This window comes from Anguilla anguilla, chromosome 1 (genome assembly GCF_013347855.1).
Source record: "Anguilla anguilla isolate fAngAng1 chromosome 1, fAngAng1.pri, whole genome shotgun sequence".
Taxonomy (NCBI): domain Eukaryota; kingdom Metazoa; phylum Chordata; class Actinopteri; order Anguilliformes; family Anguillidae; genus Anguilla; species Anguilla anguilla.
In genome coordinates, this window is record NC_049201.1 from 68,824,783 (window position 1) to 68,842,455 (window position 17,673).

Sequence of the window (17,673 nt, forward strand, 5' to 3'; positions counted from 1 at the left end):
ATTTAATAATTAAGGTATCCATAATTATTCATTGGTGATAATTAACATCACATATTACATAATATTAATAAACACATAGTATATTTGTGTTATGTGTTCATTAATAGTTTAAATATTTTGAATGTGTAATACTACAATGTAGATAATATTGCAATATACAATAATATACATAAATACCTATTTGTTTAAAAACACAACAGTCAACTGAAAAATAGTGGTATTCGACCTGGTGTGTGTCATATTTTCATATTCCACAGTCCTAGTTCCTGTTCCTGTACTTCAGAAACAGGTAGACTTCTACACAAAGAATACTGTATACAAAATATTTCCAGTTTGGGCAGGCATGCTGATTCTTGTCAAAAACTGTCACATCAATAACAGGTGCTAAAGCAAAAATTTTTGGAGCTGTTAATGCATGTTCAGAACATCACATCTTTCTCCCCAATTATTGAACTTGCTGAAAAATTATTTCTCAAATAATTTATATTATCATTGGAACAAAGGAACTTAACAATATAAGCATCAAGGCAAAATAGATTATCCATGTAACAGTGTGCAAATGAATTGTTCTAAATAATAAAAAACAAAAAAAGAATTTATAAGTGTGAATCACATCTAAAGCACAGATCACATTATTGATGGGTGTAATGTGTCATTGACTGAGGTGCATTCTAGTGAATCTCTTTTTGCGTGATGAATTCACAATGCTATTGTGTAAGGTCATTGCGTAAATCACCCATTACCTGGAGAAACATGGGCAACTCAAAAAATATCTCACTCTGGAGGATGGAGAAAGCAATTGCAGGTAAATGGAGAACAGTAAATGTACCTATTACACAACCCCTGAAGGAACCTTGTGTGACCACCACTTAATGGTGCATTAACCCTGTCATGGTAAAGGGTACTTGTTCTCCCTGTGTCCACGTGGGATTCCTCTGGGTATTCAGATGTCCCCCCACAGTCCAAAGATCAGCAGGTTAGGCTAACTGGAGAGTCTCCATTTCCTGTAGGTATAAGTGTGCGAGTAAATTGCGTGTGAGTGTGTGTGTTTGTGTGTGCGTGTCCTGTGATGGATTGGCGACCTGTCCAGGATGTATTCCTGCCTTTCTCCCAATGCATGCTGGAACACAGCCTAGGAACACAGGCATTGTGTGGCTACAGGAATAGATTTTGGCACCACTGACTTTTAACATCAAAATGGAAACATGACCCAGTGAAAATGCTACAAAATGTTTTGGGTTTTTTTCACAATAACACTTTCCAATGGGAATAACTGTATTCCCAAGAATGCTCTAGCAACTTTTTCATTTAATGAATATTATGAATATTAAATGAATATTTAAAAAATAAAGATTGTAAGATTGCAATTTAAGAACACCTAAAATAGAGGGTTACTGCCGGCAATTAACAATATCGAGCACTAGATCAAACATACCGAACCGTGTTCCCATTCGGTAACATAATCGATCATTCTTCTTTCACTGTAACCATTTATCCCTGATTGGATTTTTCACAACCGACAGTCGTGCCACTTGCCTTCCTAATTGTTTCACATGCATTGGTTGAATCTGACGCCATTCTACATGAGTAAGCGATGATTGGGTAAGAAGCGGTTCTCTGTGCTCCTCCCTTCCCTGTTTGTCGCGGCACTGCTTCCGCAAGGCCACCATGCCCTCCGGAAGTTAGTTTGTTGTAGTCGGATACTGGAATGAGTGAAAGGTGTCCACATACTGTTTATAAACAAACCGTGCATGGTGGCGAAGGGCAAATAAATATAAACAAGATACACTAGAATATATTCGCGAACTATTTACAATATACCCAAACCCCGTTTTTTAAACTGTTCACTCCGCTGGAGCCAGACGGAAAGCGAGGCGGGAGGATATGGAGCCCTCGCCGGCAAAAGGGAAACCACAGGGTCGGCTGCTGGTATCCACGACCCTGGACGCAAAAGATGAGCTGGAGGAGGTAAGAGGCACTAAGCGCAGATCTTTTGCACGTGCACGGAACCCTTTCGCGTGAGCGATTACTGTGGAAGCTCAGTTGTATCACAAAACCAACAAGCAGGAGCGCCAACGAGCTGCCAAGCTAGCATAACAAACTATAATTTTATGATTTGGCGATCGATTGCATGATTGAGTGTAATTAATAGCTAACTCTAGTCTTCTATCTGCCTGTTTGTCTGACATACTTGGCAGGATACCCATACGCCCAGTTCTTCGAAATTAAAACCCATTACACCTGGAATTTCATTGAAACGTCCGTGTCTGAGACAGTACCTGCGTCTCTCTCTCGGATACTCTCTTTCTCTCTCACACACACCCACACACACATACACAGTCACATAGATGCCAGTGCACCAGTTGACATGCAAATAAACCGGTGTGTACGTTTATTCATTTATTCATAATAAATGTAATCAGGGTTTACTGTAATAAACAATACATATTTTTTATAATTACATTTTGCTTCTAGTTTTTACAGGCAACAGCAAAATGTTCTAATGGATTTATCTCTTCCCTTATTTGTCTGCCTCTGCACTCCTGTTTTTCTGTTGTGTTGACGATTCCCTGGGTCAATATGCTTTGTTATTATAATGTTATCATCTGGCCACGTTGTTTTCATATTGCATTGCCTCTCTAGGTATCCTGGCCTGTGTATCCGTTTTGCTTGCATCTGAGTCTTTCCTTAATCATGATAAACGTCTGTCATCCTTTCTGTGTGTATCAGCGGTTGGAGAGGTGTGTAGGCATCGTCACCACCCTCATTAACGGTCTTTCAGAGCGAGAGGCTAATGATGCCCTCACAGCACACGTGAGTTTCTCTCCTCTACCTCTGTGGTGATCATGCATATTTTCTATACTGCACTTTGTTGCACTGATATGCTGCTTCACACATCGTGTAATTGGATTGTATGAATGGATATATGAATAATTACTTCAACTGTTTTGTTCTAATCCCCAATTCCCTTCTGTATTCTACATAATATACATCAACGCCTAGAAGGATTACAGTGATAATTTTAGTCTCTTTTGCCCTTATTGGGCTGAAATAAATTATAACATGGGTGTCATTACTGAAAACAATCAAATGCATGATAATGTAGAGTATGAGTGGATGATTTCTCCTCACTGCCCTCCCACTCTGATCTCCACCTGTGCTCTTTGTCCCCCCCCCCCCCCCCCCCCCCAGGTGTGTAAAGGCTCCCAGCAGCATGAGGAGGTGTGTCTGGGGCTCTTCTCATTGCTGTTAACAGAGCCCACGCAGGCACAGCGGGTACGGCACCACCTCTCTCTCTCTCTCTCTCTCTCTCTCTCTCTCTCTCTCTCTCTCTCACAGCACGCCCACTCACCTCTAGGCAGTCCCGCAGAAACACAAACTAGTCTGTGTGGGACCTCCCCCCTCCTCCCAATTTACAATCTGTATTGCAGTCCAGGGCTCTACGCTAACATTTTTATTTTTATTTTTTTGAGGAAAAAAAAGAAGAAAAAAAACCTTTAGAATTTTTTATATGGTTTATATAATTGCAAAGCTTCATAATTCATTTACAGTAAAAACACCGCTCTCTGCCAATATTTGAAATAACAGGATAGGTTTGTGTATCGGTGGCTGGAATTTGCAATCCCATAATAAGTGAACAGTGCACAAATATGGATTCTTTTTATTTGTGCCATGTTAGTTTTTAATCATATGCTTGGGGGTTTGGCTTTATAATCATGCAACTATCTGAAAGCTTCAGCACCTGGCAGAAATAGTTTGTGTTCCAGTGTCTTTGAAGTAGCTTATTATGGACTAACACAGTGGTCTTTCTGGATGTGCAGCAGAATTGCTGCATGAGTAGTGTGTGTCAGCTGGCTGGGCATTAGTGTGTTTACTTTGTGTCTTCCCCTCTTCCTGTGCAGTGCTACAGGGACCTGACCCTGGTGAACCGGGACGGGATGAACGTGATCCTGATTAAGATCAACCAGATCCTCATGGAGAAATTCCTCAAGCTGCAGGATGTCTGTCGCACACAGGTGACCCTCATTCAGCCTCCCTCCTCAGCAGCACACACACATTCATGCACACACTCGCGTACACACACACACACACACATGCACACACACACACACCCATACATATATACACACACACACCTGTACATATATATACACATGCCGGTGCACACATACACACTCGTACCTATATGTACACACACACACACACCCATACATATATATACACATGCAGATGCACACACACACACTCGTACCTATATGTACACACACACACACACACTCTGACCTCCCACCATCCCACCATCCCTCCTTTCTCTCTTCTCTCCTTTAGCCCTTGTAACCGTTTGCCTCTGTGATGTGCACTGGCTGAGTTTTCCATTTGCGGGCTGTCAGATTCATGTGTCTGAGTCATGTGCACTGATTCAGTGAGGAAGCCTTTGACAGGATCACTGTGGTTCTGCTGACTAAACCGTGAACCTGTGGACGTCTGTAACAGCCCCCTTTCTCTCCATGCACTGTGCAGTTGGTGTGGCTGGTGCGGGAGCTGGTGAAGAACGGGGTGATTGGGGCCGATGGGGTCTTAATGACCCTCATGAAGCAGATAGCAGGTCAGTCCTCCCACACATTCGCACATACCAACTTGGCCTGAGTCTGCCTCTCCCAAGTAATGTCTCTCTTGGCTGGGATTGGCTATGCATTTGTTGTATTCGTGGCAAATCATTGTACTGTTGCACTCTGTTGACTTCTGTGGTGCTTGTTTACTTGTATGCATTTCTTGGCAGGAGGGGACATCTCCAGCAAGAACCTGTGGCTGGCAGAGAACGTGCTGGAAATCGTGGTGGATCAGAGGTGAGTTAGGAGACAGAGGGGGACCAGGGCACAGAGCCATCGGTGTGCTACGGGTGGCAGCTGGACGGGCTCTTCCTGTCGTCCTCTTAGCCTGTGTGTGGCGTTTTTGCAGGGAGTGGGTGCTGAAGAGCGGGATGCTGATCGCCATGTCCGTGTACACGTACCTGCGGCTCATTGTGGATCACCACGGCTCCCCTCAGCTCCTGGTGCTGAGGCAGAAGGAGGTGGACTTCTGCATCGGCCTGCTGAGAGAGAAGGTGAGATAAAAGTACTGTACATTTCATAATGTGGACTCAGAGTCATTGTGGGTGTGGAATGAATTGCATCCCCCATTTTTTTCTCTCTACCTCAACCTCTACCTCTCTCTCTCTCTCTCTCTCTCTCTCTCTCTCTCACGCACTCACTCACTCACTCTCTCTCTCTCTCTCTCTCTCTCTCTCTCTCTCTCTCTCTCCCACTCTCTCCCACTCTCTCTCTCTCTCTCTCTCTCTCTCTCTCAGTTCATGGACTGCTTCATCATTGGGAGGGACCTGGTGCGGCTGCTGCAGTATGTGGCCAGGATCCCAGAGATGGACCTGCTGTGGAGGGACCTCCTGCACAACCCCCAGACCCTCAGCCCTCAGTTCACTGGTGTGTGTGTGTGTGTGTGTGTGTATTTGCATAGGTGTGAGTCCACACTGTGTGTGTGTGTGTGTGTGTGTGTGTTTGTTTGTATGTGTATATGTGTGTATATTTGTGTAGGTGTGAGTGCACACTGTGTGTGTGTATATTTGTGTAGGTGTGAGTGCACACTACGTGTGTTTGTATGTGTATATGTGTGTATATTTGTGTAGGAGTGAGTGCACGCTTGCCTTGTCTGTCCTGACTCCCCCCCCCCCCCCCTCTCCCTCACCCCCCAGGTGTGCTGCAGCTGCTGACCTCCCGCACCTCCCGCAAGTTCCTGGCGTGTCGCCTCACCCCGGACATGGAGACCAAGCTGCTCTTCATGACCTCTCGGGTAACCGGACTCTGCGCCCGCCGGACCACCCCTGATACTCAGCCTGGACACTCCCGGCAGTTCCCTAAGCTTAGACACTGAGACGGCGAAGCAGACGCATCATCGCACGGGGCGCCATGGGCCCAGGCCACACGGAGCATTAGTAGTAATGTGTGAGAGTGGAATGGCTGCTGAAGGCACCTCTCTCTCTCACGGAGACGCTGCTGACGGCCGTCCCTGACCCCGCCTCCCCTCCTCACAGGTGCGCTTCGGGCAGCAGAAGCGGTACCAGGACTGGTTTCAGAGGCAGTACCTGTCGACGGCAGACAGCCAATCGCTGCGCTGCGACCTGATCCGCTACATCTGTGGGGTGGTTCACCCCTCCAACGAAGTGCTGAGCTCCGACATCCTGCCCCGCTGGGCCATCATTGGCTGGCTGCTCACCACCTGCACCGTAAGGGTCCACCAGCCCCGCTGTGTTTGGTGGAAAGTCGTACAGCCTACTTAAGCAGCAACAATGGTATCAACATCCAGCGACTCGATCACCGTGTGCTAACACTATATTTTTCTTTCTCCATATTAGTCCAATGTTGCAGCCTCCAATGCCAAACTGGCTCTTTTCTACGACTGGTTGTTTTTCAGCCCAGAGAAGGACAGCATCATGAACATAGGTGAGAGGAGGTGAAGGATGGATGGATTACAGAGCTGGAAATAAAAGATGTCAAATTTGTGTCTCGGTGTGCAGTGAAACTTTGTGCCTTGTCACTGTTGGTGCCTGATCGCTCTTCCTCTCGCCTTCTCTTCCTGTCTTTTCCACTCACTCCCTCTCTCTCTCATCCTCTCCCTTCACCCCCCCCCCCCCCCCCCACCCTCTTTTCTCTTCTTCTCTCCTCAGAGCCTGCGATCCTGGTGATGCATCACTCCATGAAACCCCACCCTGCCATTACTGCCACCCTGCTGGACTTCATGTGCAGGGTCAGTCCTGCTACACTTCGCATTGCAGGCGTTTAGCAGATGCTCTTACCATATTAGAAGAATTTCCTTTGTTTTATGAAATGTCTGTTTTACATCAAACAGGCCTGAATGTTGGTGACATTTTTCTGACTTTTTTTTGATGATGCTGATGGTGAATGTGACTTCTTTCTCTCTCTCTCAATCAGATAATCCCTCACTTCTACCCTCCCTTAGAGGGGCACGTGCGGCAGGGCGTCTTCAACTCTCTCACCTTCATCATGGAGAAGAGAGTTCTAGCGTGAGTCTGCCATTCCGCTGACATACACGTGCCTGAACACGTATACACACGTGCGCACAAATACTTACATACACCACGTACATATAGAGCACACTTGCATAGACATGCATACACCACACACATGCACGCTCGCTTACGCATTCTTACACTACACACACAAATACACACTCACATAAACATACACCTCTCACATGTGCACTCACATATACTGTACACACAGCACACATGTATTTCACACTCACATATACATACATACACCACACACATACCTATAATACACACACTCACATAGGTACATACACCAAACACACATAGTACACATTTGCATATACATACATATGTACACACACACTCACTCATTTGAGAAATTGTCAGTAATAATCGCACCTCTCCCCTCTCTCTCTCAGTCACCTGGCTCCCCTTTTTGATAACCCAAAACTGGACCGGGAGCTGCGGTCCATGCTGAGGGACCGCTTCCCAGAATTCTGCAGCTCCCCCTCTCCTCCAGTCGAGGGTGAGAAAGGCACGGCTCCTACTTTTGTTTTTTGTGCCATGCAGCTTCATCAGGCTTCAACCAAAGAAATTATTGTTTATGCTGTAGCCAGTCCAGTCTTACTGGGAAAGCATGACCTCAGCATTGTAGAAACAATAATAGTCTGGGCCCTGCGGAGTCCCAAAGGTGTTGCTGAACAGCACAGCCAGTCCAAAGCACTTGTTTTTGGTGCACTAATGTGACCCGTGGTCCTGAATCAAATCCTGACCACTGCTTATGGTTCCTAGCGATCAACACTGGTTTAGGCACTGTTCAGAACTGAACATTCTAAATTTGGCAGGGGGATTTTTTAAAAAGATGTCAAAATGTTATCCCGCTCGACTTGCATAATTGCAATGAAAGAGCCCTGTTCAGCACTGGAAGATTATATAACCAGCTACACGGTCCAGTTATTATAATGCTAGCTCACCTGCTAGAGCCTTGTTCTCACGGCAACTTGAAAAAACTAAAACCTTGAAATAAGGCGGGGGTCCAAATGCAACAGTTTTAGCTGGCTTGAGTTTCGACCAATAAACGAACGGGACTGGAATCTCCCTGCTGGAGTCATTGCAGTTTTTCCTGTGCATGACATCTATGAATTGTGAAGTTTGTTGTTTTTTTAACATTTGTCTGCGGACAGTTGAAATGGAAATTCAAATTATAACTTCAATTCCAAACACAGAAAAAAGGGTTGCAAAAAGCCAGAAATAATTTCAAAATGATGTAACATTATATAATTTTGTGTACAAGTCAAAATATTGTGTACATAACGTGCACATTGTTCATATTCTTAGATGAGTTTGTACTGTATGTTCCCCTGTTAAATCTGACACACTCTACCTCCTGTTGATGCACAGTTAAAATGGAGGAGTCTGCCTCCTTGGAAATGGACAATCATGTTCTGGACAAGGAAGATGGTTGCTATGACAATACGGAGGCAGCGTTCAGTGATGATGAAGAGGAACTGAACAGCAAGGGTGAGAGGGCGTATGCACGCTAGTCAGATTTCACTATAAATGCAGGCTTGTTTATGCAGAAGTCACTTTGTGATCGCGTTGCATCCATCTAGATTCACATTGAACTTTTTTTTATTCTGCACTGAAACTGAATTCATGTTGCTTTCACATTGTGTTAACTTTGGCCCTTGTCCAATGTTGCTTCCTCCAAGGCAAGAAGCGCGAGTTCAGGTTCCACCCTATCAAAGAAGCGTATATTGAGGAGCCTGCTGATATCACACCCTTTGTGGACCAATTGGATGACACGTTAAAGGAGAAGATGTTGCAGCTGCAGAAGGAGAGGTGAGTGGCGCAAAGGATGCTGGGGCTTGCATTTTCACAGCGTAAGCACGGACCCGATCCTCATGTCCTTCCTCCCCTCTCACACAGCGATACTGAGATGCAGTGTGAGGTGATGCAGGATATAGTGGACCTAATTTTGGAGGTAAGTGCAAATTGGGTTTCATTTCTTCCCCAGTTATTCAGATAGTCCCCATTGGTGTTTCACCTTCTGATGTACAGCAGCTGCAAAGGACACCAGGCATTAGGATGAAGTGCATTATCGCTGATGATGACCCGAGACTCCTGCGCCTCTCTCTCTCTCTCTCTCAGGAGGACTTTGACGCAGAGCAGATGTCCTCTCTGGCGTCCTGTCTGGCGGAGCTGTTTAAGGGTCACTTCCGGAGCGACGTGCTGCCAGACGAGATCACAGAAGAGTAAGTGGGTCTGTCAGACCGACTGGACGGAGGACGGAGTGTAGCACAGTGGGTAGGGAACTGGACTTGTAACCGAAAGGTCGCAGGTTCGATTCCCGGGTAGGCCACTGCCGTTGTACCCTTGAGCAAGGTACTTAACCTGCATTGCTTCAGTATATATCCAGCTGTATAAATGGATAAAATGTAAAATGCTATGTAAAAAAGTTGTGTAAGTCGCTCTGGATAAGAGCGTCTGCTAAATGCCTGTAATGTAAATGTAAATGTAATGACTGGCTGCAACATTACTGCCAATATTTTTGGATGAGATGTGGAATGTCAGGTGTCCGCACACTTTTGGCCATGTTGTGCATCTGAACATTATTTGGATGGTACATTTTATGCAGCACTGTTAAGATGCACGTGTACTTTGTGCAGGTCCCTGGAGGAGTCCGTGAGCAAGCCCGTGTGCCTGATCTTCAGGAACCTGTGTCAGATGCAGGAGGACAACAGCGGATTCTCCGTGCTGCTGGACATGCTGGCCGAGCTGTACCAGAAACAGCCCAAGATCGGCTACCACCTGCTGTACTACCTCAAAGCCAGGTGAGCCGGGGTCTCTGGAGTGCCCTGGGAAACCTGTACTTCTTATTACTGGTCGGTTCAGAATATGGAGACGCTGCCAAGCGACCATCAAGCCCCGCTGTTCGCTCTGTAATGCTAGTCTCTTAATGCACAGCAGTGTGGCAGTGAAGGGCCGTGTTTGGCGTGATGAAGAGAGCTTGTTCTCGGGGCGTGGCCGCGTGCCTGTGAGCGTGTGTGTGTGCCCCGCAGCAAAGCGGCGATGGGGAAGATGAGCCTGTACGAGGCCTTCGCTCAGGCCACGGCGCTGGGCGACCTGCACACCTGCCTGATGATGGACATGAAGGCCTGCCAGGAGGACGACGTCCGGCTGCTCTGCTACCTCACCCCCTCCATCTACTCAGAGGTCCGTTTGCCCGGGCACGCGGAGTTTTCACTTTACCGCTTATGCGAGTAAATGATGAGAATTCAGTAAGCATTTTAAATGCCCCCCCCCCCCCCCCCCAAAAAAAAAAACATTTAAATGCTTTCTGAAATTGGATGCTTTTTTTTTCTTTAAAGATATTAAGCATATTTTGCGAACCCTGCTTAAGTGTTGTCTTCCCCCCCCCCCCCCATTTTAATGGAGGTTTTCATTTTATGGTAAAGGTTTATATGTAGTCTGTTCCATGTACTCTGACCTTAAGATGCGGTAAAGCGTCTGAGCTTCTCATAGCTTACTGTAGCATTCTCAGCGCCTCGTTCTCTCTCTCTCCCCGCAGTTTCCAGACGAGACTCTTCGTAGCGGCGAGCTGCTCAACATGATAGTGGCTGTAATTGACTCAACACAGGTATGGTGATCACGTGTGTGCAGCAGTAGATCAGCAGTGGGCCTTCAGTAAAAGTGGAGTGGAGCCGTCTGGTGATAACTGGGCTGTTCTCTGCAGCTGCAGGCAGGAAGTGGTGCAGGAAGCATTGCGTCCTGCGTGTCGTAAAGTTATATATGCACAATGAACAGTACTGTGTCATGAATGCTTGCTTGAGCGCACTCTTGTCTCCTGTCTTCCATCAGCTGCAGGAGCTGATGTGCCACGTGATGATGGGGAACCTGGTCATGTTTCGGAAAGACTCTGTTCTGAATATCCTCAGTGAGTTCTGCACCCCCGGGCTCCCGTATTACCGACTGACACTGACGGATCGTTCGGGTTGATTGGCCTACTGAGACACAGGCACATGCCCCCCCCAAAGATGGCATCCTTACACATGCTGCCGAGTTGTTTTCTGGCTTAAAATTCACTTGTGTGTCTTCAAAATGGTAAACTAAACTATTGCTTGGATTTTTCTGGACATTCTCAGTTGTTCAGCTGGCCACATTGTTGTATTACTGTTACATTAAAATTTTGCAGGATACACCTCAACTTTGACTTGAAAATGTAACTTTATCAACTGCTTTTATTATTTTCATTTTTATTTCCACTCATCGTAATGTCATACCATTGAGTAAATAACCTCAAGTTGCTTAATATCACCAGGCTGTGTGCTGTCATCAGCCATGTAGCCAGTAATCATGTGCTAGTCACAGTGCAAAATTGCAGTGTTTCAGGGTGTATCGCAGCACCTGTGTTAGCGCAGTGCTGTATGTGTCAGTGCATGGTCAGGCGTGTAACCAGGCGATCGTTGCTCTGCTACAGTTCAGTCTCTGGACTGGGAGACGTTTGAGCAGTACAGCACCTGGCAGCTGTTCCTGGCCCACAGCATCCCCCTGGAGACAATCATTCCCATCCTGCAGCACTTAAAATACAAGGGTGAGGGTCACCCTGCGCCGCTGTTCATTTATATTCATTGTGCATTACACCGTGCCAGGCAACGTTCAATGGCACTATGGCGTTATATAGCATATAGTGATTGTGGCAGGATTAAGAGTAATGCTTTTTGGACACTGGATTAATGTTCTGCACTGTGTTTTAATTATGTTAATTGTGAAACTCACTCACAATACATTTTGGTCTACACACACACACACACGCCACACGCCGTTCCATTTTGCCATATCAGTCACTGTTCCGAAAATACTCTCTCTTGCTTTAGAACACCCTGAGGCCCTGTCCTGTCTACTCCTGCAGCTCCGCAAAGAAAAGTGAGTCTTCCTTCCAGTTTATGTGATAATACTGTATATTTGTTGGCTGGTTCTGACCTAGCATACCCACTGTTCCCACTAGCCATGGCTTATACACGTGTGTGAATGTATGTGTCCATGCGTATGCGTGTGTGTGTGAACGCGCCCTGCAGGCGCATGGATTTTAAATTGAGTCTGTGCCCCCCAGGCCCACGGAGGAGATGGTGAAGATGGTGCTGAGCCGGCCCTGCCACCCGGAGGACCAGTTCACCACCAGCATCCTGCGCCACTGGGCGGCCAAACACGACGACGTGCTGGGGGAGCACATCAAGGCCCTGCTCATCAAGAACAACAACCTGCCGCGCAAGCGCCAGAGGTGGCCCCACCGCCGCGCCCCGCCCCGCCGCACGTCGCCTGTTCACTAGCGCCCATCTGCTAGCGCCCGCCCGCTACCGCCCGCCATCCGTCCTCCTGCTCCCCTCTCCTGGGGACAGGCTTTTTTGTTCCATCTGTTAAAATGCACACCCATTTCAGAGCACAGATTTGGATATTTACCTAGTGATACAAAACGCAGCCTGTTCCCCATGCCTTCTTAGAAGGGAATGCTTTGGTACTGCCTCTATTCTCACTGTTTTCTCACTCACCTGCTTTCTTTCTCGCTCTTTTTCCCTGTTTTTTTTTCCTTTCTTAGTCTGCGAAGCTCCAGCAGTAAGCTGGCTCAGCTGACCTTAGAGCAGATCCTGGAGCACATGGACAACCTGCGGCTGAACCTCATCAACACCAAGCACAACTGTGAGCCTTAAACACAGGGACATACGCCAAAGCCCTGCACTGCACGCGAGGAGGACACACACTGCCACTCTCACACACTTGCACCACCGTCTGCCAGCAGCAAACAGTGAAAACACAGCATTTAGCATTACAGTCCCATCCATTGAGGAAGAATTATACTTCACACCATTATCACATGCTAAAATTCACCCTAATAAACGAGCACATTTTATTTATTGTACAACACACTGAATTTGCGAATCACAGCCGAGTTGGTTTCACTCATTTTGTTCTGGCGGTTCCCTGACCTTTGACCCTTTCCGTGTGTGTCTCTCAGTCTTCACCCAGACGCCCATCCTGCAGGCGCTGCAGCATGTCCAGGCCAGCTGTGATGAAGCACACAAGATGAGGTGAGTTACCGCCCATGCTAAAGCTCAACGTGTGAAAGTTAACCTGGTGGAGTTGAAAAGATGTTTTGGAACAGGCTGTGGTCCTCACCACAAGATTCAATGTAAAAAAGTGCATTGGGCAAAGTAGGTCTGAAGTAGGTGTAATGAGGGAAGAGTCTTTTCACTCTTCACTGTTTATGTCACACGGGACAGTGCGCTGTGGTGCTGTACAATGGGTGGGCTGGTTGTTGGGGTTTTCAGAAAGCAGGCTCTCCCTTTCTTCCTCCTGCCAGGTTCAGTGAACTTTTCTCATTGGCTGAGGAGTATGAGGACTCTACTAAGCCCCCGAAGTCACGGCGCAAAGCCGCAGCGACCAGCGTGCGAGCCCGGAAGGGCGCGGCCCCGCCCGCCAGCAACGAGGAAGAGAGCGCGTCCAGCAGCGCTTCGGTCAGTCCCGCCTCTCAGCGTCCGTGCGCCTGCACGGGTGTCCGTGTTACGATAATGGTGTCTGTGAATTTTCTTTGGCTTTGAAGAGCAATGCCCTATGCTTGGGAAGCAGCTATAAAATCTGCCTGTCTTTATTCTGAACCACTGATGGTGTGCTTTTTGGCCATGCGCTCTAATGCTTGTGTCCTTACTCACTTCTTTGCTAACTGCACCTGATTCTCTCCATGCCAGGAAGAGGAAGACTCCAAGCCAAAAGCCCCGAAACGAAAGAGGAAAGGCTCGTCTGCTGTGGGTTCTGACAGCGACTGAGACACGCCTACTGACTCTGCCCATTATTGTGATGTCATTGGGGAGACGCCCACTGCCTTACTTTGCTCCTCCAATGCTGAGCAGCCCCTGCCCAAAAAAACAGTCCCACTGCCAGGGGGAGGGTACCTACTTGCAACCACTGTCAAGAAGCTTGGTGTGGAGACAAGCCCCTCCCCCCACCTCACTGCTCATTGGCTGTTTAAAGTGAGTGTGGCTTGGGAGGTAAGGCAGGCATTGGGACAAATAGATATGTTTAAAAGCTTCTGTCACTGTGGCTGAGACAGACTGGATTGACAGACTCAAGAGATCCTGCATTGCAGACAGGAATGCACAACTTCTCTCAGACTTCTGAGGATGAAATTGAAGTGCCCCCCTCCCCCAACGCCAGCTTCTCACACACAGGAGTGTGTGACACTGTACACTGAGGTCTGCTGTTACTCTTCCGTTACCCTGGGGGTACGGCTTTGACTTTTGAGACCCCTTCTGTTTTTCGAGCCATGACTCAACAAGACCTCCCACCCCTTTGAGTCTTCTCAAACAACTCTTAACTGAAACAATGGACTAAATATCCGTACCTTGAAAACTAAGGTTGCTGTTGATGACAAAGAAGACTAATGCAGTACTTCAAGTGATGCACAATGCTTGTGTTCATAGGCTCACAGCTGTTTTCTGTTGTGGAGAATACAGGTTTCACTGGGCTGGGAAACGAGTTTGGTAAAATAGACCTTCCCTTGAAATTCTCCATATATATCCAAACCCTGCCAACACCATCCTATACTCTGACAAATGGGTATAGAAGCTGCTTGCTACACCCCATGCATGGTGTTGACATTCACCCTCCTCTTGTCTAGTTTACTGCCGTGGATGTCTGAACTGTGAACTGTAGAGAGACCTCTGCATGGTGACCCGTCTGATAACTTTACTGTACATGGGGAACATGCAAGGATCAGCAGAAAAGGACTCAAGTGTCCAAAACACAACAACCCACGTGACTTTTTTTAATCACCTGTTTCAATTGACTTATTTTCATACACAAAAGATCCTAACTGTGCTAATGAGAATAAAAGGATGTAAATTGTGCTTTGAACTTGTGATTTTGCCAGAAATTGAGACTGTTGTAGTTTTCTTCCAATTAATGATTGCATTGATTTGTCTGCAGTTATGAAACTAGGTTACAAAGGAGGATGTTCAGTTTACTGATTCAAATAGCCGCACACAATACAATGACTAAGTATCACTCTCCTCTGTTTAAATCTTTGCTGTGTTTTCAGTGCATCATAAGCTGTGTCAGTGTTTGAATCTGGTGACACCAAATGCAAAATCGCATTATTTAGCATTAAACTGTTGGAAATAGGACAGTAGTCTTAAATTTCATGTCCCCAGAAAGATGTGGAAAAGATACATAGCCAAAAAAATTCAAAGGGTCTTTAAGGCAGACTGTTTTAATATTAACATGGTTTGACCAAAAAAGGAAAGAAAGACCAAGTACCAATTGGACTGGCGTCTAGAAGCACAACAGTTCTTTGCTGGAAATTACTGTGACTCCCATGAGAAGAGAAAAGAAACAGACACAAATAAATTAGAACACATTTTATTTTATGATATCAGGCTCATGGCACAAAAGAAAGACAACATATTATCAAAGTTATGTCTACTATTCCAGCATTCTATGCATTGTTGTCATGGTCTCTAGTGGGACAGTGCATTTTTTTCCGGTTTAATGTCAATGGAATGTCGCTTTCCCACGCAGCGACTTGGTTTTAGTGTCCTCAGGGCGGCCAGGCGCTTCTTTAGCAGCCGCTGCAGCCTCCCTCTCCCCGGGGACGCAGACGCTGGAGGTATGGACAGTCGTGATTCGAGGCTCGTCTGCAAGCTCTGTGGGTAGGTTTCAGAATGGCGGGGGTCACAGCTAAAAGAAGTCGCAGTGCCGCAAGAAAAGGAGCGCAAGGTTCTTATCGTCCGGGGGAATTTCTCGATATCGGAAAGTGGGTAGGATTGTGTTCGGACAATCCGCGAGGAAGACATGGTGCTGAGTGTGAGGTGTTTTCCCCCTCCAGTTCCAGAGATGTAAAACCGTGGAATTTCGTCTTCGAAAAAGAGCGATTCCCTTCGCCGAACGCTTGGGCTTTCTCCCAGAGTGAGAAAGCCGTATGGGGTGGTGATTTTGGGCAGGTGTGGGATAGACATTGCAGCCCGCGACAATGGGTCCGATAAATCCTCCCTGGCAATTTCTCCCCAGAATATAAGATCTGACTCCGGTCCTGGGTTGCATACTCGGTGCGAAGCTGGAGAATGCGGCAAACAGGTCATTGTATGCCGGCGCGAAACATGGGGGGACCCCAACGTAGATTCATCCAGTCCACATGAATTTTGCGCACGTGTCCGGCGCGATGGAGCCAGGGCTGGAATGGTAAACTTGGGTACGCGATCAGGAGTCACCACCATATCCCGCAGTGACACTTGTCTCGTCTTCATTGCCCGTGGGGTGCCCCGACCCCCCGACAGCGCAGAGGATCCATTTCGTTTGTATTCCGGAGCACATGTCCCAATGACAGAAGGGTGTCTAGTTTGGATCACTGTCAGAGTCGGCATTTCACAGATTATTTCCTTAATTGTTAATTTATTTCAGTCGTACTTGGAGTTATGGTGAATATCAGCGGTTCCTCATAAACTGTTACTATCAGTAACTGTGAGGCAGTAGGCTAACAGTTATTTGATCTGCTCATAGTTTGATATCTTTTCATTAAAATGAATAGTAGCCTATGCCTATTTTCCACAGGTTACACAATTTGACGAGGAAGAACAATGCACTCAGTTATTCAAGTTTCACTCTAAAATGAGCTAAAATAATTGCACGATATAGATAAATAGTCTGCGCAAGTTAAGCTATAGGCATAGCTGCATGTCACAGTAACCATGTAACTTTCAATTGATCGTCCGAGCAGTCCGCGGAAAAATATATCTCACGATGACGTCAATTCTGACTTTTAGGTGTCTGCGACTGAAACTCCGCCCAACAAGCTACTGATGCGGTCGACGGCTTGTGGGCTGCGGGAAAACAGGTAGCCTAAAATAGCAAGATTGCAAGCGGAATGCTATGTAGCCTATGGGCGGAAAAGTCTGAAAGCTAATGACACACATTTTAGACTTCTAAATTTAAAAAAATCGGAGAATTCATTTTCGCGGAAAGCCAACTGTGCTACCGTTCTAATGAATCGCAGAACACATGATTTCTGTCACGAGGATGAAACTGTAGGCCAATTGAATTTTTTAAAACAAAATACATTTATAAGCTACAAAATTTATAAGCTATAAAATCAGAGGATATCTTTTTGGTGGATAAGGTTTCTAGAACATGCCATCAACAAATTGCAGGTATTGCATATAACGTGCATAAAGGGCTATTTTTCAAAATGCATTTTACATTTTAATAAATAGGGTAAATACATTTAAAAATACATGAATTCATATAAAACTGGAAAATATATTTTGAGGAAAACGTAGCATACATTGTGCATCCTAGAGGGCCAGAACACTCTGATCTTTGTTTCAGATCTCTGTATCATGAGTGGATAAAATGTTATTGAATTTTTAACACATTTTAATAAAATAAAATTGTTCTGTATAAACTGTAGAATGCATTTTTATTTATTTATCTATTTTTATTTATTTTATTTTGATTTTTTGGGGGGTGGGGGTTGCAACCTTGCTTGAGTCCCTAAACATATTGCAGTTGATTTCATGCAGTCGGGCCCTTACCACAGAATCTTTTTAGTACTCTACATGCAA

At 46.2% G+C, this 17,673-nt stretch overlaps 2 protein-coding genes across 3 annotated transcripts; one reads left to right on the forward strand and one right to left on the reverse strand.

The window, feature by feature from the left end:
* The first annotated feature begins 1,653 nt into the window (after nucleotides 1-1,653).
* Nucleotides 1,654-14,983, forward strand: LOC118225133 (integrator complex subunit 3-like). 2 transcript variants are annotated; one of them, XM_035413189.1, is made up of 29 exons: nucleotides 1,654-1,968; nucleotides 2,731-2,814; nucleotides 3,193-3,276; nucleotides 3,903-4,016; nucleotides 4,522-4,606; nucleotides 4,781-4,847; nucleotides 4,960-5,104; nucleotides 5,348-5,477; nucleotides 5,747-5,844; nucleotides 6,086-6,277; nucleotides 6,407-6,494; nucleotides 6,719-6,798; nucleotides 6,984-7,075; nucleotides 7,483-7,598; nucleotides 8,465-8,584; nucleotides 8,776-8,905; nucleotides 8,993-9,047; nucleotides 9,215-9,318; nucleotides 9,733-9,897; nucleotides 10,126-10,279; nucleotides 10,635-10,703; nucleotides 10,925-11,000; nucleotides 11,544-11,657; nucleotides 11,941-11,989; nucleotides 12,177-12,344; nucleotides 12,660-12,760; nucleotides 13,077-13,149; nucleotides 13,422-13,575; nucleotides 13,807-14,983. In XM_035413189.1, the coding sequence occupies exons 1-29, from the start codon at nucleotides 1,885-1,887 to the stop codon at nucleotides 13,882-13,884; spliced, it is 3,069 nt and encodes a 1,022-aa protein (XP_035269080.1). In that variant the 5' UTR covers nucleotides 1,654-1,884; the 3' UTR covers nucleotides 13,885-14,983. The 2 variants fall into 2 exon arrangements, with proteins under 2 accessions (XP_035269080.1, XP_035269088.1); XM_035413197.1 differs by having other exon boundaries at nucleotides 7,483-7,589.
* A 498-nt stretch (nucleotides 14,984-15,481) lies between these two features.
* LOC118235184 (C2 calcium-dependent domain-containing protein 4C-like) lies at nucleotides 15,482-16,857 on the reverse strand. The gene has a single exon (XM_035432306.1). The coding sequence runs from the start codon at nucleotides 16,474-16,476 to the stop codon at nucleotides 15,574-15,576; it is 903 nt and encodes a 300-aa protein (XP_035288197.1). The 5' UTR covers nucleotides 16,477-16,857; the 3' UTR covers nucleotides 15,482-15,573.
* Nucleotides 16,858-17,673: the final 816 nt, after the last annotated feature.